General features: G+C 36.9%; 1 protein-coding gene across 5 annotated transcripts in view; it reads right to left on the bottom strand.

Annotated features, from left to right (window-relative positions):
• Window positions 1-24,655, bottom strand: part of LOC131036328 (uncharacterized) — a 188,490-nt gene that overhangs the window by 121,839 nt on the left and 41,996 nt on the right. For all 5 annotated transcript variants that reach the window (XM_057968182.2, XM_059209409.1, XM_057968183.2 and 2 more), the window contains exons 2-4: window positions 20,636-23,608; window positions 20,445-20,548; window positions 10,723-10,792 (exon numbers count right to left, since the gene is read on the bottom strand). In XM_057968182.2, coding sequence (XP_057824165.2) covers window positions 10,723-10,792; window positions 20,445-20,548; window positions 20,636-23,608 — 3,147 coding nt within the window. The remainder of the gene's footprint in view (window positions 1-10,722; window positions 10,793-20,444; window positions 20,549-20,635; window positions 23,609-24,655) is intronic.

Here is a 24,655-nt window from a genome sequence, read left to right as displayed (position 1 = left end):
GATATATTTAAATGTAAAGTGTCTACAAAATCGCATCCTCATGAGGAATGCTGATGGCTGGAAGCAAAATAGTAAATAGTTTTTGTAAAACCAAAAGTAAATACATCATTACAAATTACAATTACAACTTCCTCTTCCCAGCTCTAGCTAAAACTAGGGGAGAGGTAAAACTAGAGGGTCTAGTCCTAGAAGTCTGCAGTGGGCGTGACTATGCCTCCTCGCTCGGTATGGCTGGCTCATCCTCCATCCTGGATGAAGCTATGTCTCCACCTACTTGTGGCACTGGCAATGACTCCTCATCCTCATCCTCTTCCTCCTCAATGTCATCCAGTGTTGTCATCCTCAATCAATGTTGTCATCCTCAGAAAACAATGGAGGTTGCTTCTGTGATGTCCAATCACTGTAAGGATCTATATCATCCAAGTCAAGTGGACCACCTGCTACTTCCTCTACCTTCCTTACGCGCAATCGAAGATTATATTGCACAAAGACAAGGTCATTGGGGTGTTTTTGAGCTAGCTTGCTCCTCTTCTTCGTGTCGATGGCTTCAAACAAAGCTCTAATTGTGCTCACAACTGGATGAACTACAAGGTTGACATAAGATTCTAAGGGCAAATTTTTTTAGATTTGGGGTATTTCCACCCCAACTCTGCCACCAAGCATCTGCAAATTAAAATTAGGTTGAAAGTAGCACCGCTCGTCGGGGTCTGAGGGTGAGAAAAAGAGGGGTAGAGAGATAGGTCTAGATCTTGGTGGAGAGAGGAGAGAGTGAGATGGAATGTGGTAGAGAGGGGGATAGAGGAAGAGTGATAGGGAGATAGATAGGTCTAAAATTCGAGGCAGATAAAGTGAGTGAGATAGAGAGAGCGAGAGAATGTTGATAGGAGCATAATGATTACTGAAATTTGACTGTCTGAAAAATTAAAGGATCTTCTAAAACCTAGAATTTGCATTATAACTCCTAGAGATCTCAAACATCCTGACAATATATACATGAAATCAAAGTTTTAAAACTCGGACTTGCCACAGACTCGGCAAACCAAAAATTTGGACTCGGACTCGAACTCATGAAAGACTCGCGAAAGACTCGACAAAAAAAAACCGGAGTTTTACAAAAAATTTTAAAAGCATAAAGAAATTAATGCATTTAAAGAACATAAGAGCCATAATTGAAACATTACACATGTCATATGATTTACAAACGCGCAATATTTGAAATTTCATCATTCATACTCATAGTTTCAAACTTTCAACTCTAAAATGTATAATACCAAGATTTCTTCAATGCTAATTATGTTGTTATATGGAGCCTAATCAGACTCGGAGGTTTAAATTTCCCTACTTCCATCAGCGCAGTTTCCTCCTATATTTTTCGACGAGGGTTTGGGGGCAATGCCCCCAAGTTGGGGTCAAGGGGCATCGCCCCTTGTGCGAGGCCAAAAATACTTTTATTATTTTATAAAGGCGTCGAGTGTTATTTTTCTTTTATTTTTCACTCCCTCAGTTATGCCAAATGAAGGCAAAACAAAAATTTTTAAAATCACTTTTAAAGCTTGCATGACGTTTTTTTCTGGGTCGCGCGAGTCCATCTAAAAGACTCACGAGTCCGTGCAAAACACTCGCGCGAGTCCTTGGCGAGTCGACTCGTGGCTCCCATGGACTCGGGAGTCCGTGGTGAGTCCACAAGTCTTAAAACTATGCACCACTTATACTTAAATGTTATATTTCATGTGTATATTCTGATGAAGAGAATGAAATTGACCTGAAAAAACAAAAATTGATAATTTTTTGACATGTTTGGGCCTCTTTTTTTAGTCTAGTCGAGTTTTTGCTGCAAGTTAAAGTCGTAAAAACTCACAAAGCTCAAAAATCGTATTGCTACAACTCTATCTGCGAGTGTTCCATCTATGGCTAAAATCGTATTGCTACAACTCTATCCGGCCAACGCAGAATAGAATGTTCTCGATGAGTATCCTATCCTCTCTTGTATAAGGAATCCCTAATGTTGTTTTGAATTGATCAACGGGGACAACCTCAAGGTTCCAAATGTCAGGTCATGACTGTGGGATAACTCAACGGTTGATGTGTTTTGTTGGGAGCACAAGGGGCCTTACATTTACAACAAGCTGGTCTGCTGCGATTCTCAAACTGTGAAATAAAAGCAAAAAAGAAGGGTTAGGAGACCTAAAATTAACAAGACTGGTGTGCGAGTAGACGGATTCGACATAACCAATCCCTACTTGGCCAGAATAACTCACAACCTCACAAGAACGGTGCAATCTTCAAGGGAGACTTAGAAGATTTTCAGACTGCAGGTGCATGCCTAAGCACCCAATTTTGGCGCAGCTCAGAAGGACACCTGCAATTGAGCTAAGCATGATTTTAAAGGCTCAAACTAACCATACACAGGGATACACAATCAGCATATCCCCAATGGTATGAACCCAAATCCATCAAATACCTACATACCAGAAAGGATCTATCTAAACCTGCTGAAGGAAACCATGCAAACAAAAGAAAACCAAGATAACAAACACCATACTTCAATATTCATATATTGATTTTGGTTGTCATTACAACAATTTCTACAACAGTTCTACTCTATTCCTAACTACTAAATTCTAACCTTCTACAAAAACTCTAACCTGTTCTAACTGTCTAACTCTAAAAAATCCAACACTTTACAAGAGAAAGGCTCCTGACTTTTATAGATTTTACAATTCAAACCAAGGGCCAGGATTGACTACATCCAACAATCCCGATCTGCCTTCTAGAACTTGGCAGCCTTAACCCATGCCCATTTAATCCTCAGTTATCCTCCCAACCATATTTTCAACTACCTACAACTGTTTGACATCAATTTAGGTCAATCTGGTAGTTGGAAATAACTGACTTGTCCCTTTGTTTTAAATTCATTAGATGGGGCCCACAAGTAGTCATGTACAATAAAGCATTTCAGTTTTGCAATTGATTTTCTGGAATTAATTCCAGCTATGTTTCTGAGAATGCATATTTTTGTTGCATTCTGAGTCTTCTTTGCCTTTGGTCTGGCCGGTTTAGTGGTGGCGAGCTTCCCCATGCTTCGTTGCTTCGACCCTGCGCTCTTCGATGCGCTCTGCTTTAGCAGTGCTCTAGATTATCGTTTTTAATCTTTCGCTTTGCATTTCCGCTTCTTGGCGTCAATCACAATCGAGGCTTCACTTTGCACTTCAGGTTATCGTCAATCTGCAAACAATCAATTTCAACCTAGATTAATCATTTTGAAAAATTAATTTAACAAATATTAAATCCATCTTAGGCAATGTCGGGCTTTGTTGTTTAAACGCCTCCTCTCTGATAGTGAAATTCGACTGAGTGAACTTTGTTTCCTTTCCCCCAAAATATAATCAAAGGCCGAAATTTTGTTTTGAACGCCCTTTGTCTTATGATAAAATTCGGCTATTTCAATTTAAATTTGTGATTCCAATTTAAGCGACTCGGTCTAGCAAACTGGGTTAATTTAGGTGAAATGTGCGATTTTAGTTAAACGTCTCCTTTTTGCTAACTTCGGGCTCTTGAGCCAAAATGAAAGATTTTTAGCTACGTTAAAAAAAAACCTCTTCTTGAATTTCGAACATTTCACCTAAAATGTGAGATGCCACTTTTGAAAACAAAGTGTCTTCTTACTTGTTCATAAAATTCGGTCATTTTTGGTTACTTTGAGAAATCTAAGCTCTTTTTCTTCTTTTTCGGCTTAATAAGTTGTTTTGCATGATTTGGAAGCTTTTCTTCACACTTCGGCCTTTTAGGCCGATTTGGAAGCTTTGAGATTTTTTTGTTACATTTCGGCCTTCTGGTCAAAATTGCACGATTTGGAGGCTTAAGTTATTTCGGCCAAAATGAGGTATTTGTGAACTTACACTTGCTTTTGCTTTCGGGCGAATGAAGCTTTTGAGTGATTCAGAAGCCTTCACTTTTCGGCTTAGAAGGGGATTTTGAAAGTTTTTACAAATTTCGAGCAAATGAGAGGATTTTGCGAATTTACCCTTTGAAGTTTAGTTTTGGCTTCTTCAGTCATTTGGCCTTGGACTTCGCAGAAGTTTTCGGCTAGATGAGCCCCCTTTTCATGATTTAGTTTTGCTTCTCTTTTACGGCCTATATGGTTAGAATGCGCGACTTTAGATGGTCTCATTTTCGGCCTTTGAAGCGATTGTGAATTGTTTGCCTTAGGCCTTCAAATTTCAGCCTAAAAGGCCGAATTGCGATTCTGGCATGTTGAGCTTCTGCTAGCTGGCAAAATAGCTGAACTCGGCTGCTTGGGTTAAAATGTGATTTCATGCGACTTTGCTCTCCCCGCGATATGCTTTTCAACGAACTTTTGCTCTAATCGCTCGATGCCTTAAGTGGAAATTCGGCCATCTTTCGTGAAATGTGCAAAGTTAGTTTTTTGTTTAAATGCCTAAACATTTCTCTTTCTCTGGGTGAAAATGGGGGGGGTGGTCCCCTAAAACAAGGGTGTGTGTGCAATACGCACAACATGAAGCAAGAGACATTGTAGAGGAAAAAGTTGCATGTTGTATTTATGTCGATGGTCTTCCTCTCAACTTGGTGAAATCACCATATTGATGGAAAATGGTGTCGGCAGTCAATAATGCACCTGGTTTCACAGGTCCTGGTTATGAAAAGGTATGCACTACCTTATTGGCAAGAGAAAAGAATTTTGTAGATACATCACTCAAACCTATTAGAGATTCTTGGATTGAAACATGAGTTTCTATTGTTTCTGATGGATGAAAAGATAGCAAAAAACATCCTTTAATAAATGTTATTGCAGTGTCCCCAAAAGGAGTAATATTTTTAAAGGCAATTGATTATGAGGGGCAAATCAAAGATGCAAAATCCATTTTTAAAATCCTCATTGAGTCCATAGAGATGGTGGGTCCTAAAAATGTTGTCCAAATCTTTTAAACAATGCAAAATATTCCAGGGCTGCAGGTGCTTTGGTTGAGGAAAGATATGACCACATTTTTTGGACACCTATCTTGATGCAAGCAATTGGCACTCAAATAGAGTGAGTGAAAGTTATATACCAAGAGAGTGAGGAGATCCAAATATTTTTGACAAACCACCATATGCCACAAGACAATTTTACAACTTTCTCAAGGTTGGAATTGTTGAAGGTAAATTTAATTTATTTTTTAATTTTATTTATGTCATATTTAATATGTATACAATATTTTTTAATGTGTTATTAACATATTTTTACATGATCCTAGGTTGTTGAGACTTGATTTGCATCACACAAAATAGTTTTGAGACAACTTGTGAAGGTGTGAGAGGTATTGGGTGCCATGATTTTTAGTAACTAATGGAGTGTATGGAAGCAATCAAATTCAAAGAGGGCCCAAAAGGTTAGGTCATTGATCCTAAATGATGATTGTTGGGCTCATGTGGAATATTTCTTGAATTTCACCAAGCCTATCATGAGTATGATCAGGTTTTCTTATACAGATCAGCCATGTTTGGGGGAAATCTATGATGGCATGGACTCTGTGATAGAAAATATAAAAGGCATAATAGCACAAAAAGAGAATGACCCCAAAGAAACATTTTTCCAAAGCGTGGAAAAAAATCATTCATCGTCATTGGAACAAGATGAACACACCATTGCGCCTCCATGCATATGCATTATCTCCCAAATATTATAGCTCTCAAATACTTGCTTTGCCAGGGAGAACTCCGCCATATAGAGATAGTGAAGTTGCTAATAGGTACAAGCGAGCATTCAAAAGAATCTTCTCAAGACGAGATCATAGTCCCTGTGCTCTTAATGACCAATACACTGTAGATGCTTGTACATGGTGGTACCTCCATGGACAAGATTATTTGTTCCTCCAACCTCTTGCAATCAAGATTCTGTCACAAGTATTTTTTATTTTCTTACATTTATATTGTAGACTTTAGTACTTAACATTCTTTAATTTATTTTCCTTTTTTTTTAAGTTATGTTGGTTTTCTCTCCAATTTCAATAGGTTGCAAATTCTTCTTCCACTAAACGGAATTGGAGTACATACTCCTCTATCCACTTATGAGACGTAACCAGTTGGCTGCAATAAAAGCAGAAGACTTGGTTTATGTTCATTCCAATTTGCGTATTCTATCACATAAGCATGAACAATACAAGAACATTATGAGGTAATTGGCTACCCTCCTCGGAGACCATTTATGAAATGTGCTAAGGAGGAATCAAATGAAGATTGCATAGAGAGTGTTATGACACTAGAAGATGTAGTAGCTTCATGGGATGCATTGATTCATGGAGACTTCTTCAAGGTTTTAGAGCTTGCTGGAATTTTAAAAACAGCAGCAAGGAAAGGTGGCTACCAACTTGATATTCATATAGTTCTAAAGAAAGAAGTATTTAAACATGACATCTACATGTTTGACAATCCATCCTTTGGATTGAGTGATGATATGTATTATACTAATCTTTCTTTGGGGATGGTTTTGAAGATAACAATTGCTCCTTGCACCTCAATTGTTGATGCTTTCATGGATGGGTTACACGAGAGTAGCAAGGAGGTCACAAACTTCCATCTTGATTATTATATTTTTGTTTTTTATGGCACTTGGAGTAATGATGTTTTTGTTTTTGATGGCACTTGGAGTCTTGATGTGTACCTCTCTAAATATGTTGCAGAACATTCTTGGTTGGTTATCCATGTTTGGGATCTTCAACAAGAATTGATGGAGTTTATTGGGGATGGTAAGAGTGATCTTTGGAGTGATAAGGATCAAAATTTCAGACTTAAGAGAACTGTTCCTTTTCTTACCAGCCATTATGTGATTCCATTGGTCCATCTACAAGTGGACTGGAGAGAGATCTTAAGTAAAGATTGGAGCATTGATCAAATGGATACTCTTGGGAGAGCTCTTTGACAAACAATGGATTAGATTTTCAAATTTGAGCTTGCTGATTGTTTGCAAATTAGTCATTTTACATCATGGTTTGCTCTCATTCAGGGGCGTTGGCACACTATTAGGATTTTCAGTTGGTGATTGCTTGGAGGTGTTTTCCAAGCACTTCTGAGTTGAATTTGGGGCAGCCCTATGTTTTTCATGCATCCTTATACATTGGTACTGCTGTTTTCCTCTGTGTAGAGCACTTAGATCAGAATTTACTTCACTGATTTCAGTCATGAACAGCAGTGTTTATTGTTTATCTCAAACCTTCTAAACTCAGAGAGTTCATATCATGAAGGTTTGGGATGTAAACTTGTGTAGTCTTCTTTCAGTGTTAGCACAGGACAGTGAGCTTCCGCATGTTTTGGTTCGTCATTCAGTTCTTGGACGGCAGACATGTTGGATTTTTTCTTCAGAACAGCAATTGAGTACTTTATGGTTGAGGCTGGTTAGTAGAGATGATTTGATCAAAGGAGATGACTTTTCAGCTACTCCCTTACTCACGACTCCTATGTATTTAGTGAGATTTCAGATTGTTTACTGTTGCCCTAGATTTTTCACATTGTTTATGGTGACTTCAGTCTTAAGGCAGTTTGATTTTGAGTATTTGCAGGCTTCAATGCAACTACTTGTGGGAGATCCTCTAGGTATAGTTCAGTTATTTTCCACTTCCACTTAGGAGAGAATTGGTCACTGTGGTCGTTTCATGGTGTTAGTATGCACGCTTCCAGATGATGATTGGTTGATTGCAGCAAGTTGGGTTTGTTGTTGTGCTCAAGTTTCTTCCTTTGACACTTGGAGGTTAAGTGTTGGTTGTATTATTCCAGTTGTTGACCACAGAGGCACTACTTGGTTAGCTGATTTTAGGGTTGGTTATGCTGACTTTTTCTATTCCAGTCCCTCAACAATGATAGATCAATTTCGTGTTTGGGACTTCATGAGGGTAGAGGCTAAGATTTATGGTTTATGGTTGAGTGGATTGTTTTTTCCACTACCCAAGATCAAGTTTGCCAGTGAGATTGTTGATACAGTCTTTTCTAAGATACCTATTTCATGGTATAGATTTCAGCCTATGCAAGTATTTCAGTGATTACATTTTTGGGTTCAAGGAGAGGAGAGTGTTGTTGTTGCATGATGATTTAACAGTTGTGATCAGAGTGGCGCAGCGGCAACATGGTGGTTTCTTTCTGAGTTTGATATGTAACCCTAGGTTCACTTGGGTTTGCAGCTCATCAGTGGATAGGAATGTGAGAACCTATGTTGCCTTTCCCGATTTTGCTCCTATGGAATTTCAGTTTGGGCCTTTCACAGAGTAGTTTCCTGAGGAAATGATTGACTTTATGCGGTATTTGATTTCTCTTCTTACAGGAGCTTATCCGGAGGCATCTGGTTTGGGCACTTTGCAGGACAGTGCCTTCAGTAGATGGTGTTGCAAACTTCCTAGGTTGACTTGAGACCCTCAGATCATTCCTAGTTTCAGTTTGGGTCAGTCCAACGATTGTTGGATTGTTTTGGCATTGCTTGAGGACAAGCAATCTTTGGGAAGAGCAGACCGTAATGTCCCAATTTTTGGGGTCTCTTGCAGTGCAGCTGGAGTTGACTTACAAGGTTTGTGTCAACCAGTTCTGAGGAGTTTTTCGATGTTGTTAGTGAATTTAGATGGATTAAAGGAGAGGAACAACACTTTTTGGAGTGATTTCAGACAGCTTGTTCATACTTATTATTTATAGTAAGTGTTAGTCGAGTCATCAATTAGGTCAGTTCGCAGTACTGCTATTTCTAAATAGTCAGCAACTGCATAAATTGTTAATTTATTGGCGATTAAAGGTGTTAAAGGATATTATTTTAAGTAACATTTAAATATTAAAATTAAATTAAATATTTAACTTTATATTATTTAATTTAATAAAGTGATTTTATAAAGTAACTTATAATATCGGTGCCCAAGGAGTCAAGATTTATTTAAATTCAAATTAAAAAGTGCAAACCCTAATTATAGTGATGGGCTTGAGGAGCTTATTTAAAAGCACTTTTGGAGCTCATTTCTATGGGAAAGATTATGATATTTTGTCTCTGAAGAAAACCCTTGGGGTTTGAAGAATTGATTGTTTCAGCCTTCTGAAGGACATAAACCCTTCTGAAGAAGATTGGCTATGGTGGTGAAAGATCCACCAGGGTTGATGTCATGGGATTCGCTCAGAGTCTCAGCTTGGGCAAAACGGTGTTCTTGCAGGTTTGATTGCAGTTTGATTGTTGGTTGTTTCTATGATAATGGAGACCCCAAGATTGTATTGTTTTGCTTTGTCAATGATCTCCATGAACAAAGAGTATACAAAATGTAGGGAATGTTTGTAGGCACACCAAACATTTCTATTGGATTTGCATCTTATGTTTGAACATTACTTGCAATTGTATAGATACTCTTTCCAAAAAGATGCAAAACAAAATTCAAGAGATGGCCTCTAAAAATCAATTTTCACCATTGTCTTACTTCCACACAAGGATAGTTGATTGCATGTCCAAGATAATTAAAATGGATTTGAGATTGGCCCATTCAAAACAAATAAACGTGCTTAACAAGTAGGTATGAAAATCCAAGCATGCAATTCACCTTGATCAAGATTTGTATGACATGTCATAATATAGTAAAAGGAAAACCAGCGTTCAATTGGCATAAGCCCATCAAGTTATCTTGGAAAATTCAAAAAGCTCAATGTATTGAAGGCAAAGCACACAAATTGAACAGGATGTAAAACTGAAATTGTGAATGGTTCCAGATTACCAGAAGTGATCAGTGTGACTAAAAAGCAATTCATCATATAAGGTATAACAAGTAGGGAGATCCAAAATTATGGCTTAATTTTATAAAGTACATTATATCCTTAAGATATAACTTCTGGATTTCATACATTAAACATTCACTATGAATTAATAGTTCTAGTCTAAACAGAACCATCAAACAAGATCAAAGAAGTAAATCAAATCAAGTAGATGTGGTAAATAATTTAGCTATACGGGATTACAGATTAAAACAATGCACATGCTCGCTGTACAAACACCATTCTGATCGATCAAGTCTCAGGATCAAGAATTAATAACTAAATCCATGTAATTGTGAATTCATTCAAATTCTGTCTGTAGCAGAAGCTATGTTCCAAGTCTAGAAATGGTGAGGTTTTTATTCTTGTAAACATAATGGTCGCTGTCTTTGCCTATATTGTTGGGAGTCTATCTACCTTTCCTTCTTTTCAGGGACCAAATCGTTGAAATATTAGAAAGGTGAAGAGAGGTTGAAAGTATCCGATTGAGATGACAATTTCACTAGTACTGGAGAAAACTGCTCCCATAAAATCACCAGGCTAGTCTTATGTTTCAGGATATGATTCTAGTTTTTCGTGGCACCAACGTACTATTTCACATTTTCTACATTGTTTAGCAACATAAAAAATCAAGCCCCCATTTTGCATTCAATAATATCTTTAAGATTCCTTGCAGAACATAATAATATTTTATAGTTCAACTTGCAATTTAAAGAAAATTTACCCAAACATGAAATATAATGAAACGGAACCAAACTGAACACAAACATTTGTAATAAAGGAATTGGATATTAATGCTGATAAAAATGAGTACCAACTAAAACATTTCAATTCTGGAAAACATATCAGATTTTTCTATGTTCAGCAAAGTAATCAACTACAACAAGATGGCTATTAATTTCAATGAATTCAATAGGAATGGAAAACCTAAAAAATATTTCTTAATGCACAATGTCGAACCTCAAGCAATGGTGGTTTTATATCAGGAAATTTCTCCACAAAGCTCCTCGTGTAAAAAGCTGCTAGGGCACTGTCATTTACTTGGCACCAAGGAAAATATGTTATATAGTACAATATCAAAGAAGCTTTGGACTAGCTAGGAAAAGCAAAATAGCACTATAAACGTACAAAAGGCGCTCCAGCATCTTTAAATCAAAATCTCAACAACACAATATGAAATAAGAAATTGGTATAAACTATAAACATTATTAAAATAAGTATAAGCACTTAACTTGGATAAAACACTTATAAAAGAACAGGACCTAAGCAAAAACTTTGTTGCTGGCTTAAATTTGGGGTTGGGTTCAGCAGTTTTGCAGTATTTTTTCCTCCGGGTTAGGTATGGCTGGGTTTGGCAGGACAATTACTCTAATTTCTGAGCCTGTTCTTCAAACCAGCTATGCATATCTTGATTTACTATTCTGTCCTTCTAATGATTGTCAATTGTGATTCTCAGCTTGTCTATACTTTGTACTTTTCATTGTGACATAAAATTTTAAAATCATATTATGATAGATGAATTATTTAAAAGTCATATATAATTATTTTCAAAATTACAAATATTAGTTTTCTACGTTAATTTATTAGATGTTCTCCTGCCATCCCTAGAAGCTGGAAAAAAATTTGTCATCCCCAATACTCAAACAAACACTAGTTTTTATCTAATTAAATATTTTTAAAATAGTCTTTTTTGTTTTTCCTCAATAGTTTTAGTCATGTGTTGCATAATTGAGAGTTATTTCATGCCTTTTTTGACATAATTTTATGTGCTCATATTTTTATCAGTATATTATCTTTTGGTAAGCTTAAGCTTGTATTCTTTCAAGTTCACAGATATTAAAAAGATAATTAATCTACCTATCTTAACATTAGGTCCATTCATAGGAGATGAACAGGATAAGTGTATGTTATATTTTTTTACCAGAAAAGACCACTCCTATTAATATGAAGAATACACGGCAACTTTGCTATTATTATGAGAAAACAAGCTAAAACACATTATACTATTGAGTTACTAGATTTTGTCAAAAAGGTTTAGACATTATCAAACAAAGGCATACAAAATGTGACATTCTGACTCGCTATGGGTTATGAAAACCAAATGCATGTAGAACCATCAATTATTAATAGCATTGAAGTTTGCATGTCAGAAGTAGATCTCTGTAGGAAAGAACCGACTAGTAATCATTTAGTCTGCTTCTGGACAATCAGCATCAACTGGTTTGCTATTTTTAGAACAGAAGTGCATATTGATTGTATGTGAAAAAGTAGGCAAGAAACTAATAGGAGATGTTGAAATTTTAAAGCTCAGTCATTAGTGTTGGAATCAGTCCCATTGCTACTAATGGAAAATTTGGTTCCCTTGAGAACCCTTAGGATTGGATGAATCTTCTCACTCTCTGTTCAGATTTTTTTGAAGAATTTCAATAAATTGATTTTGGTTATCGTTGAAATTTTGGAATACAGCCATGTTACGGTTTATAAGTTGCATGAAAAACTCAAATTTGTGTACAAATTGCAGTTCTGGATTATGTGGAACAATCTCGACAGCAGATCTTCAATGTGATGGAATTGATCCCTAAGAGGCTGAGGGTTTTGCATCTGACCCATCAATTAACTGCCTTCCCATCTGTCTTCCTGACACTCCAGTTTTTTCCTCTTCCAAACAAGGAACAGGAAGCCACTTATGCATTTCTCAGCTCAACTATCCAACAAGGGAGATGAGTCCTCTATGGTCTGTCTCCAGCCTCCTCATCTGTTGATCTGGATGTGCCTCGTATTTTTTTTTATGTTGCATATTCTTCTCCCTTTATCAATATGTTAGAGGAAGATGATAGTGAGTAGTTCAGATACTTAGATTGAGTAGGTTTTGAAAGCTCTAGGTGGAATTTCCAGCACTAATTTTCTCAAACAATCTTCTCATCTGAGTAGAAAGAAAAACAGAGAAACTAAGTTAGGTGGAATGGCTCAAGGAAGCTACTTTTGAAAATATTGGTGCTGGTGCTCAACAAACATTAGATGCTTTTATTCCAGGGTACAGGGGGATAGACCCTCCAAGCTAAAAATGAAAGTCCTTTCTCGGAACATGAGGGACCTTAACACCCCTAAAAAAGGCTAGTAGTCAAGAACTATCTAGCCTCTTTTCCTATGGATGTGGTGTTGTTGGAAGAAATGAAACCAATATCTTCTAAGCTTGAATTTATTCTCTCCTTCTTTTGAAAACTTTAGCCAGGGGTTACTTTTGATGCTACTGGCAGGTCTAGGGGCTTATGTATTCTTTAGAAGGCTGGAAAATAAATATTCATGTTTTAGCAAAGGATTCAAATTGGATTCTTTGTTCCTTTTTCTCTTGTTCAGAATAGATCTTGATTTTCCTTTTCAATGTATATGGCCTAATAGTCCCATTCGCAAACAAAATGTATGCAGTGAGATCTTTTCTCAGCTCGAGTCTCTCCAGGATCAGAATGTGCTTTTAGAAGTTGATTTTAATGCTATTTCAGTGTTGAAGCCAGATGGGGTGTTCCTCATTCTCTAGATTAGAACTGGACTTTAATGAAATTACTCTCCGAAAAATCTGTTTGATGTGATCCCTAAATCTGGTGGGTTCTGGAATCAAAAGTGCATAGTCTTTGCTTTATAGCAAAAAGGGTAGAGAAATTTTTAGCTCAGCAGAATGGATGAGCAACTCTTTGTTATTGGTCTCTTCTATTATCTCAGTGGCTGGTTTTAATCACTTTGCTATTCTGCTATAAGTATCGTCTAGTCATTCCCCCACCTAGATGCCCATTTATATTTGAGATTATTTGGTTGCAGCATAAAGACCTGACCATTGCGATGGAAGAATGGGGCAATTCAGCTCCTGTGTCCTATGTCTTTTTGAAGAGGCATGTTAAGAAATGCCTCAGGGTTTGGATATCCAATCATTTGGTCTCACATCTCCCAAAAGCATGCATGGATACCCAATTGTTTGGTATCACAGCTAAACTTTTGGGGCAAGAAGCCTTGTTGCACTTGCAGTTGGAGAAGGTTTTAATCCATGAAGACATATTTTGGAATCAACAATCTTATGGCTGTTGGATTTTGGAGGGGGATCACAACACTAGGCATTTTCACTCTGTGGCTTGCTAGAAAAAAAATGCTCACCATATCTCTTCCATATTATCTAGCTCTGGTGTTAGTTTGACCAATCTAGAGGAGATTACTTCTAAGGCAATTCGCTTATTTAGGGACCTCAACTTGACGTCAAAATAATCTAATAGTGACTCCTTTGTCCCCCTCTTGAAGTATATCCCACAGTCAGCAGATGAGACCCAAATTGTGATGCTCATGCGGCCCTTCTCCATGGATGAGGTTTGAAGTGTTCTTTAAGGTGATCAAACCATTGGCCCAAACAAGTTTCATCTTTTCTTCCAGACATTTTGGGATTTGATTGGAAAGGAGTTGCTTTATGTTGTTAATGAATCAAGGTTATTTAGGAGAGTTGAAATTTTTCAAACGTACTTACTGCACACTCCTTGCTCTCATTCTAAAGAAAGCTAATCCAGCCTTGTTCTTGGATTTTTGTCTCATTGCACTCTATAACATGGTTAGTAAAGTGAATTAAGACTATTGACGAAATACTTAAGCTTATTATCCCTAAAATTATCTCTCTTGAGCAAGGGGCGTATGTTGTCGGATGGTTTTCTTTGAACCTGTGATGATTCCCACTCACTTTTTATTAGTAAGTTATAAGGTATTGCAGTCAAATTGAATATAGCTGAGTCCTTTGACAAGGTTAGCTGATCATTTCTTAAAGCAGTTTTTGTCTCCTTTGGTTTTGATGCAAAATGAATTGGTTGGGCTCTTAATGTGACATCAGGTATGTGGTTTTTGAAAAATAAATTGAATGAATGATTCAATAATCGGATAATTACATTGAACGATATACATACGTATATATAGAGGTTACAAGACGATGTTCTATAAATAGAACTAGTCGTTAAAGTGAAATCAAATAAGTTGAAAAGCTTTAAAAGCTAAATATAGCTTAAAAGGCTAAATAATAAAAAGCTAAATAAGTCGACTAAAAAGCTAAATAAGTCGACAACTAAGATGGCTGCTAAAAATAGAAGATGACCATTATAGAAGATATTAATATTATTTTAACACCCTCCCTAATGGTCATCGTACTCAATACCCTACAGAAGACACTACAGGTGTTATGATCACAAATGCAAAGAATACTCTACTGCTACAGAGACCCTCCCAGGATCTGCAGAATGTAAATGACCAAGCCATCCAATCAAATGTAGCCTTCACATGCAAATTAGAGATCTGGCACACGCGAATTACTAAAACCTGAAACCATGATTTTGAGGAAAAAATCAGCAAACCCTTTTGCAGAAGAGTACCGAGCGATGTTTGCTCCATGTTAGCCCTGACAGTGCAACCCAAAACTAATTGCAACAAAGCACAATTTTTGAGGAGAAAAATTGATCAAAACTAGAGAACTTCGTGAATCACAAATACCACGCAAACTTCGCGTATCACAAATCCCACGCGAACTTTGCGTATCACAAATCCCACGCGAACTTCGTGTATTACAGATGATTTTTGAGGAAAAAATCATAAAAAGCAGCAAACAATTTTTGAAGAAAAAATCATGAAAACCTAGAAATTCCACGCAAGCTTTACTGATGACAGATAATAATTTTTAAGGAAAAAATTCTAAACCCTACGAACAATTTTTGAGGAAAAAAATGTGAAAACCAACCAAACAGGAAATTTGCTTATCACAAAGCATAGAAGGCTGACTCCTCTATTGAATGCTCTGCGACATGAGCCTGCTCCTATTCCTGAGAAACCTTACCAAGAACAATCTGATCAAGGCAACGATATTCAAATATCGATAACATGCATTGTTTCCAGGTGTTGTAGTTGAGGCCACTGAAATTCTGACTTTGTTCCATGAGGTCAACAAAATCAGAATAGAAGCAGCTGCTGAAAAAACTGAAACCCTGGAGAAGAATTCTGGCACAAATTCCAAGCCACGAATTTCAAGGTTTGGAAGAAACCCAAAAATTAAAAATTTCTGCAAACTTAAAACCCTAGGTAGGATGTACAGCATAAACAACGCCCAGAAAACACCAAAATACCTGATATCCACAAAATTAGTAGAAATCGCGGACTGTTTTTAAATTCCAAGGCTAATTCGCTAGCACAAAATTTGAGGCATGGAAAATGAGGCACCCATAAAAATATGAGACCAACCTAGAAAAGCTCTCGAAAAACCCACCAAGAATCTGAAAACAAAATGCAGATCTGATCGATCAAAAATTGAGGCATAGAAAACGATGCACCCATAAAAATATGACGACGACCCAATTGAGGTCTCGAAAAACCCACCAAGAATCTGCAACCAGAATAAAATTTCGACTTGAACTGAAGGGTCAAAACCCTAGTCGAAAATTGCAAAAACCCTAGGAAAATTTTTAACCTGCAAAAAAAAAAAAAAAAAAGAGAAAAAGAACCTGCTCTTTTTTTTTTTAAAATCTCTTCAGTAAAAACTCAAAAAAATTTAATAACAAAAACTTTCGAAATTTTTAATTTTCATGCTCTGATACCATGAAAAATAAATTGAATGAATGATTCAATAATCGGATAATTACATTGAATGATATACACACGTATATATAGAGGTTACAAGACGATGTTCTATAAATAGAACTAGTCGTTAAAGTGAAATCAAATAAGCTAAAAAGCTTAAAAAGCTAAATATAGCTTAAAAGGCTAAATACTAAAAAGCTAAAGAGCTAAATAAGTCGACAACTAAGATGATTGCTAAAAATAGAAGATGACCACTATAGAAGATATTAATATTATTTTAACAGTTTTTAGCTTTTCTTAACGAGTGTCTTTTGGGTTTCATTAGCCACTCAAAGGGTGTCAGGCAAGGGGACCCCCCTTCCCCTTTCTTGTTTATCATTATGGTGGAATACTTAAATAGATTTATAACTTAGCATTGTAAGGCTGGTCGGATCAAGGGTATTTCTCTTGCTCCTTGCCCTTTCTTGTTTATCATTATGGTGGAATCCTTAAATAGATGTATAACTTAGCATTGTAAGGCTGGCCGGATCAAGGGTATTTCTCTTGCTCCTAATATGCATCCTTTAACCCATCTCCAATTTGTTAATAAATCTACTCTCTTTGAGGAAGCTTCTGTGACAAAAGCGTGTCTTTAAATATATTTTGGATGTCTAGACTCTATACACATGTTTCAGGTCAATTTAAGAATACCAACAAATCTAAGATATATTTATTTAATGTGACTCCTAGGGTGTAGAATGTGCAGTTGTGGGTTTTCAAGCAGCTTCTCTACCCTGAAAGTATCTTGGAGTTCCCCTTTTTTAGGTAGTCGTCAGGAAAAATTGTGGGAGTAAACAATCACTATGATTCAGGCCAAGTTGACCACCTAGAAAGCAAAATGACTTATCCTTGTGGGCTGCCTTACTAAGATTAAAGTGTTCTCTGGGTGATCCTGATTTATCTTTTATCAATTCTCTCTATTTAAAAACCTCTTGTTCCATTACTTAAGGAACTTGTAGACATTTTCCATGCCAAGAAAGTGCAGATGATAAGAAGTTCACTTTGCTTAATTGGCTGAAGGTGTGTACAAGCAAACTTTAAGAAAGTGCTGGCACAAGAGTTTGGAATTGCACAATGTATCTTTAGGTGCTAAACTAGCATCATCTTTTCTGGTGGAAGTTCAGTATTGAGCAATGAATGCCTCAATAATTTGGATCCATTGTGCCTCTTCTTGTACAAAGATATATTTAGTGACAGCTTCATCTGCAATTTCAAGGGGAATTCTATGAGTTAATTGGGTCCAGGCTTTCACAAGATTGAGAAGATGATTCTAGAGCAGACTTCTGGCTCCTTGCAATCATACTAATTTGGATGAGGCTCAATCTTGTTTGAGTACAAAGTGGGGCTCAAAAGTCTACAACTATTGGGAATTGTTGTGGATGCATGGGAAGCTCCAACAGTGTTGGATATCTTTTGCTTCTCTTCCTTTTCCTTGAGAAGAAAAGGTTTCTTTAAGTTCTCATGAGATGGACATCTTTATTCATCACGTGGATAGGAATGATGAAGTTAGGTGGATTAGTGATCTATCACATTCTTAAAAAGTAAATCTGATTATTCTCTGAGCAGCAACAACTACTTCCCCCTTGGCTAACTTGTCAATCTATGTGATTTGGAGTACGTCTACTCTACCTAGATGCAATGTCTTTGTCTAGTTACCAGCTCTAAACAAAATTCTCACTTCCAACAATTTCAGGAAGAATGACTCCCGCAGTCTCAATGTAATCTATATAAAAATGTAGAGTTTATCAACCATTGTTGCTTCAGTGTGACTTCTCTACTATTTGATTTAGACTGGCCCAGAGATTAGGAATGGACTAGGTGTTTCTTGATTCTATTCACAAACATATTTTTTGTTGAGCTAAAGGTACTAAGAATCTATTCCGTATTTAGTAGATCTCTTTGGTTTGTTCTTTTTGGGTATTTCACTAAAAAGTAACAGCAAGATCTTAAGAGACTAATCTTGTTCTTTGGAGAAATGTTGGCTGAAAATTGAATACTCTATAATAGCTTATACTCAGTAGTGGCAAAGCATGAAGGTAATCTTTCCCAATGTGAGCTCTCTCTTCTAGAAGTCTTGAACATTCCCCTCTTGCCAACATTAAAGCACTGATTATTAAACAGGATATTCATTAAATGGTTGTGTGGAGGAGGCCTCTCTTGGTTCTCATAAACTTGACAACGATAGTGCTTCTAGAGGCAATCCAGGGTCTTCTATTGCAGGTGTGGTTTTGCATGATGAACAAAGTGGCTTGGTGAAGGTTTGTGACTTTTTCTTAGGAAACCGTTCCAATACTGATCCTGAGTGGTTGGCATTCTCGCAAGATCTTGCATTAACCAAAGTGGCTAGTTGGAAAAAGCTTAACGTTGAAAGGGACTCATCAATGGTTATTTTGAGCCTTTCAATAAGTCCTTACCTAGTTGGAAAGCATCAAGGTTTTGGAGGAAGCCCTTGCTATGTGTAAGTTTTTTGATGAGGTATTCTTGTTCAATGCTCTCATTAATGTAATAAGGTGCAAAAATGATGATTAATGATGGGATTGAACAAGTACCTTTCTAAGCTATCATTGCATATAGTGTTAACTCTTTGACAAATCTAGAAACTCTTTTGGTGCTTGATTTACCTCTGTATTCTACTTGTTTTGTTCTTTTGGGAAGTTGTTTTGGGATTAGTGAATTTAGGATTAAATCACCCTTATGGCACAACCCCTCTTTTTAAGTGTATCACCATGCTTGTGAGATTTCCCAAGCATCTTGTTTAATGATTACTCCTCACTTCTCTATTGATCTTGTGGGAGGTGGAAAATCTTTGTTAAGATTATCATAATATGGGTTCATTACATGTGGGATGTAAAGCTCTTCAATCTCTGCTTCATTCTATCTATGAGAGTGATGGTATTGTATCGTGCCTACAGGACTATAGTAGAGCAACATTTCCTCGATCATATGTTCTCTTAGATGACCTATTTTTGCTAGTGTTGGTGTGAGTGGGTCCCATGGCTTACACTGTTATGGCTTGCAAATGCTCTAAGACCAATGACCCACATTATCAAGGAGTTGCTTCAAATAGGCACCTTAAGGTGTTTTTTAATTGTTCAAACCACAAAGTCATGAGTCTAGTGAAATGTGGTTTAAAGAAAGATGGCTTAAGCAAGCATGAGTCTCATTTCTTGCTCTCTAAAGTTCCATCCCTTGGCCCAATGCAAGAGGACATTGGTGACTCTTTGTTGGTGACTTGTGGCAATTTGAATCAAATAGCTACAATGGGTGATATAAGGGTCTTGGAACAAGGAGCTTCTTGCAGTCTTTCATCAGCTCAATGATATTCAGGCCTTCTGTGTTGATTTCAAGATGGTAGTAAAATAACCTCTTGGTTATTCACTCTAGGGATACCCTAGAGGTTTCTAGCACATAACCACTTTCTTGTCTAGATGATAGTTTGTGTCAGGATATTCACAAGCCAAAGGTTATTCATGGCATCAATTTCTCTCAGCTCACTCTAGGTGTTGCAGATCATGTGGCTTGGTCCAAGTGACTTATGTTCCTAGAGGCAGTTCCTTTCTGGTGGGGTGGGTGATTGAGGTGTTATAAATTTGCACTATGGACTATTTCCAGCCTTTTATCTAATTCGCTGTGAAAAACTTTTATGTTTGGAATTTTATTTCAGGTCCTTCTCTATGGAACAATTAGTTCATTTTGGTTTTAGTGCCACTTTTTGCTGCAATGATGAGAGCTCCTACAGCTCTTTGATATTATCAAAAAAATACTTTAGACTCACACCTGACACCTCTCACATCTAGGTTGTATGAGTATCCCCATAATGGGATCAAAGCATTGTTTTTTGTATTGACCTAACAAGAGTAGAAATGCCTACCACTCTATTATTGAAAACTGATCAAAATGACAAATGAGTCCCAACCCTTTATAGGAACTTGATATCAGTTGCCCCTTTTGACTTAACTGAGCTTTAAAATTTTAAATCATTATCATCTAATTTTCACATATTCTATGTGTATGCATACAAACATCCAATATCTAATGGGATGATATACAATGTTTACCTGCTGGCAGCAGAACTGGGTCTAGATAATTTGATAATGCGTTGAGCAAGAGACACCATTGTCAGTGACCTCATTGCACAGAACTCTGCAGAAGATTTCCACAGCTGCAAACCACCAGATTCATGCATCAGAAAACAATTCAAATGTCAGATAACGTAAGTTCACTCTCCATTCATGTCCTGATCATCTACCTCAAATGTAGCTCGCCAACCAGGAAGGAGCAATGTAAGTGAACCTCTATCACCAGGCAATCCTGCAGCTACACCGACATTTTCAGGTTTAGAAATATTCATTTCCTCTATGAGTAATTTATCAAGATGATCATCAGCACCCCACAAATGTAGAAATGACAAGCTCATGCGAAGTAAATGGCCTTCAATTGTTCCCAGCCATGCATTTTCATCCCAACAGTTTAAATGATGCTCTGAATCTTTGATCACAACTTGGGAATCCTTAGATGCTGTGTTACAGGTATTTTGGGTTTGACTTTCTATTCTGGATGTGTGTGAAGATCCTAGTGATAAATCAGGCTGATTATTTTTTGTCTCATGTTTCTCAAAAACTGGTAGCTGTATTAAATCAGAAGCCATCAAGGAGGAAAGATCGAATTGCAAAGCAGCTACACCAGGATAAGGGCAAGCTCCCTTGATCAGCCGTTGCTTGTTATTATAGATCTGCTGTGAGGAAATTTGACTTAAGTAGTTGCTACTATTAGCATCTCCAGAAGAAGATGCAGATGATGCTGCCTTCACACCTTGACCAAAAACCTGTACCATTTTAGACGAAAGCTTCTCAAAATTCCCTTCACTTTTTTTTGTAGTCAGATCAACCAGTTCAGTTGATCCAGTTCCTCTGCTGAAACTTTTGGAGCCAGCTGAACCCAACCCCTTCTCAGGCTTTATAGTCCCATGAAGATCAAGATTTGCTTCTTCATTAGAATGAAACATCAATGATGACATAGACGTTGATAAATCAAGTACTTTGCTTGTAGTAGAATTAATATGAATACATCTTAAAAAATGGTCAAACATAGAATGTGCTGCAGCACCCTTAAGAATTCGTTCACGAGCACCTGATTTTACATCCCAAATATACAGAATATCATTATGGCCACCATGAGTAGTATACTGCACACATAAGCAAGCAATGTATCCTCTCAGAGAATCCCAAGCCACCATCTTTGGATAGCTAGGGTGTCCTGGAAACATTCTTTCAACATTTAATGTTTCAAAGGATGAAAGGGACACACATGCATCATCAGAAATGCTAAGAAAACATTCTGCCCAAGGGCGGTCCGTCCAAGGTGCTGGCAACAAAATCTGGCGCACGGGAGCAATATGCTGATGCATTATTGAAATCAAACTGCCACCCTCCAAATCCCACAGACGTATGGTACAATCCATACTTCCTGATACTAGTATGTGTCTACTGCTCTCTGTTGTAGTAACTAGCATTTTATGTGCAGCTAAGCAAAGTATAGGACCTGTATGGCCTCTAAAAGATTGCAATGCCATACTTGGGTTATGTTTATTTTGTAATTTATCCTCTCCAGTAAAAATACTTGGACAAAGACATTCAAACCTTACAATTTTTATCTCACCACTACAAAACCCGTATACTAGAGCCAAAGGAACAGAGAATTTCCCTGACAAAATCATGGAAGATGTAATAATCTGGTTTCTTTCTATTAATTTTGTTTCATTTCCGCTAAAACAATCAATGAAATTGGTCTCCCTCCCTAAACAACCTGAATATTCAGCATCGCTAGAGCCCACTTTCACAACCTTCTGTAGATTCTCTTCAAAAGAATCAGTCATTTCTTTACAATTGTTTATTGGACTTATGTCACCATAAGATGAGGAAGAAGTTTTTGACCAATCACCCCAAAACCCACCTTGCCCGAGCATAACTGCCATGCAACACCCATCTAAATGGATATTATATGTGCTTACTTTTGAGCATGCATCTAAATCTCCCTGGCTTTGGACGCAACTTGCAGCATGCAAAGGCAACCAAATAGTAATGTGTGTTTCTCGAAATGTAGACAGTCCAAAGTCTGACCTCACAGATTCTATACGGATGAGATAATCTTGCATCAGATCAAATTTAATACATAAATCCCCTTCAGGAACAGAAGAAATTGGGGGTACCTGAAATAGAGCCCTGGCATAAGATGAATGCCCCAACTGCAAAATGCCATATATAACTGCTGCCCCTTGATTGTTCCAAATGACAACATTGGTTACAATGTTATATTCTGTCTCTGACACTTTTAACTCATTACACTTGTAGTTACCTTCAGTTAGGAACATACCTCCTATCAAGAAAGGTGGACCTGAAGGACATTTCCTACAAAGCAGGCTATCAACACAAGACTCATCTATTAAAACACCTCCTTTGGAGGATTTAACTATCCATTGACTCTTATATATCAAGAGTACAAGCTTCCCATTTGGTGCAATCGATACAATACTTGCTCCATCAAGATTGGCATTTGTTGAATCTATGGTTGAAACATGTGTGTGATCACTTTTTTCTGAATTCTTTGCTGCTTCAGTGGCTGTAATATTTTCCTCATTAAGTTCAAAGTATTGTATCCTTCCAAAAAGATCAGACACCATGACCAATTCGGTTCTTTCTGTCATCATATCAGGGACAATAGCCATTGAATTTACTGTCCCTATTGACAAAAATCCATGAAATATAACTTTCACTATATTGAGATTCAATGAGTCAATGATCACAATAGCACATTTTGCCATCTTTTTCAAGATACCTTCTCCATCAAGGGTAGCTTCTTTGGTGCTTGCTCCTGCATTTCTATCTGCAATAACCTCACTGGCATGCCATGTTTGTGCTTGCCCTGCATTTACACAAGTGCAAGCAATGCAAACATACCTCCGAGAACTAGGAAGACAAGACAATACAGATACACTACCAACCCATGGAGGCATTTTCCGCCTACGCCTACAGTGCCCAGAAAGGCTGCTCCAAGTACACAAGACACCATCAACACATGCGCTGATCAAAGCTTCACTGATTTCAGAGGGTGAAGATTTATCTACCAAGCTGTGTGTCTCTTTGTGATCATTACCTGGTGTGCATATTGCTAAACCAGCTATAGATACAGTATGGCCACAAAGCATTGCTACTGGCCAAATTTCCTGTTACATAAAAGTGGTAATCAAGATGTCATCATGAAAATTTCTGGTAAGAGACAAGTTTTGACATACACAGCATATATAAGTCCTCTCATTGAATCTTTAAAAGTTTATGAATACTGATTATATTTATGTCACAAATCAAATCTGTGCATTTAATAATCTTAATAAATGCCTGATATGCTATGGTAGCAATAGAATGTTATAGCTAGCATAAAATTGTAGTTTCACTAATTTGTCTAGAAGTATTTCCTGCAGCATAAGAGAGGAAGACCAATAAACGATAGAAAACATGTCACAAGCTTTTCTGATATAGAATGTTGTTTAAAATCCTCTTTGTCAAAGTTGAACTGTAAGAAAATTGTTGAACAACAAATTCCTTTTTATGTCATTTTCTCTATTCCTTAATTAGAGATGCAATCGCAAATAGAGAAGGTGCATTTTTCCAAAAATCATTGAAATTGTTGCCAATCTCAGAAAACTATCATTAAATGTTTGCTAATGGAATAGATAAAATATTATACCAATAAACATATCATAAAGTTCTTATTTTTTGCTTCCATAGTTTCTTCTTCGCTAATTCTTTTATATTCAAAAACAATTCATCCAATTATTCAAAAATAAGATAAAGAAACTTTCATATATGAACAGAAAAATGGTGAAAGATATCATGTCGAAATTCTTAAGGCTGCAGATGCTATACTCACCCCACATACTCAGATGATATTTAAAATTGCACTCAAATAAGGCTTTCCCAATCAAGGGACTCGACAACTCTATTGTAACTATATATAAAGCAGGTGGGCAATCCCTCTAATTACAGTGCAATAATCATTTCTCTTTCCTCACTAAACCTTTTAGAATCATTTTCAAAGAGGAAATAGGAGAAATGGTTAGATGACAACAGACTAAGAGTTAAGTGTCATGGAATTCAGAAGTCAATATTTCATAGATATAATATGCTCACACATAGGATGATTGCTAAACACTCTTGTAATAACAAAGATTTCTTTGTTTGCTTTGTTGATTTCAGAAAATCCTTCCACACTA

Source organism: Cryptomeria japonica, chromosome 7 (genome assembly GCF_030272615.1).
Source record: "Cryptomeria japonica chromosome 7, Sugi_1.0, whole genome shotgun sequence".
NCBI classification, from domain to species: Eukaryota; Viridiplantae; Streptophyta; class Pinopsida; order Cupressales; family Cupressaceae; genus Cryptomeria; species Cryptomeria japonica.
This window is presented reverse-complemented; position numbering and strand designations above follow the sequence as displayed.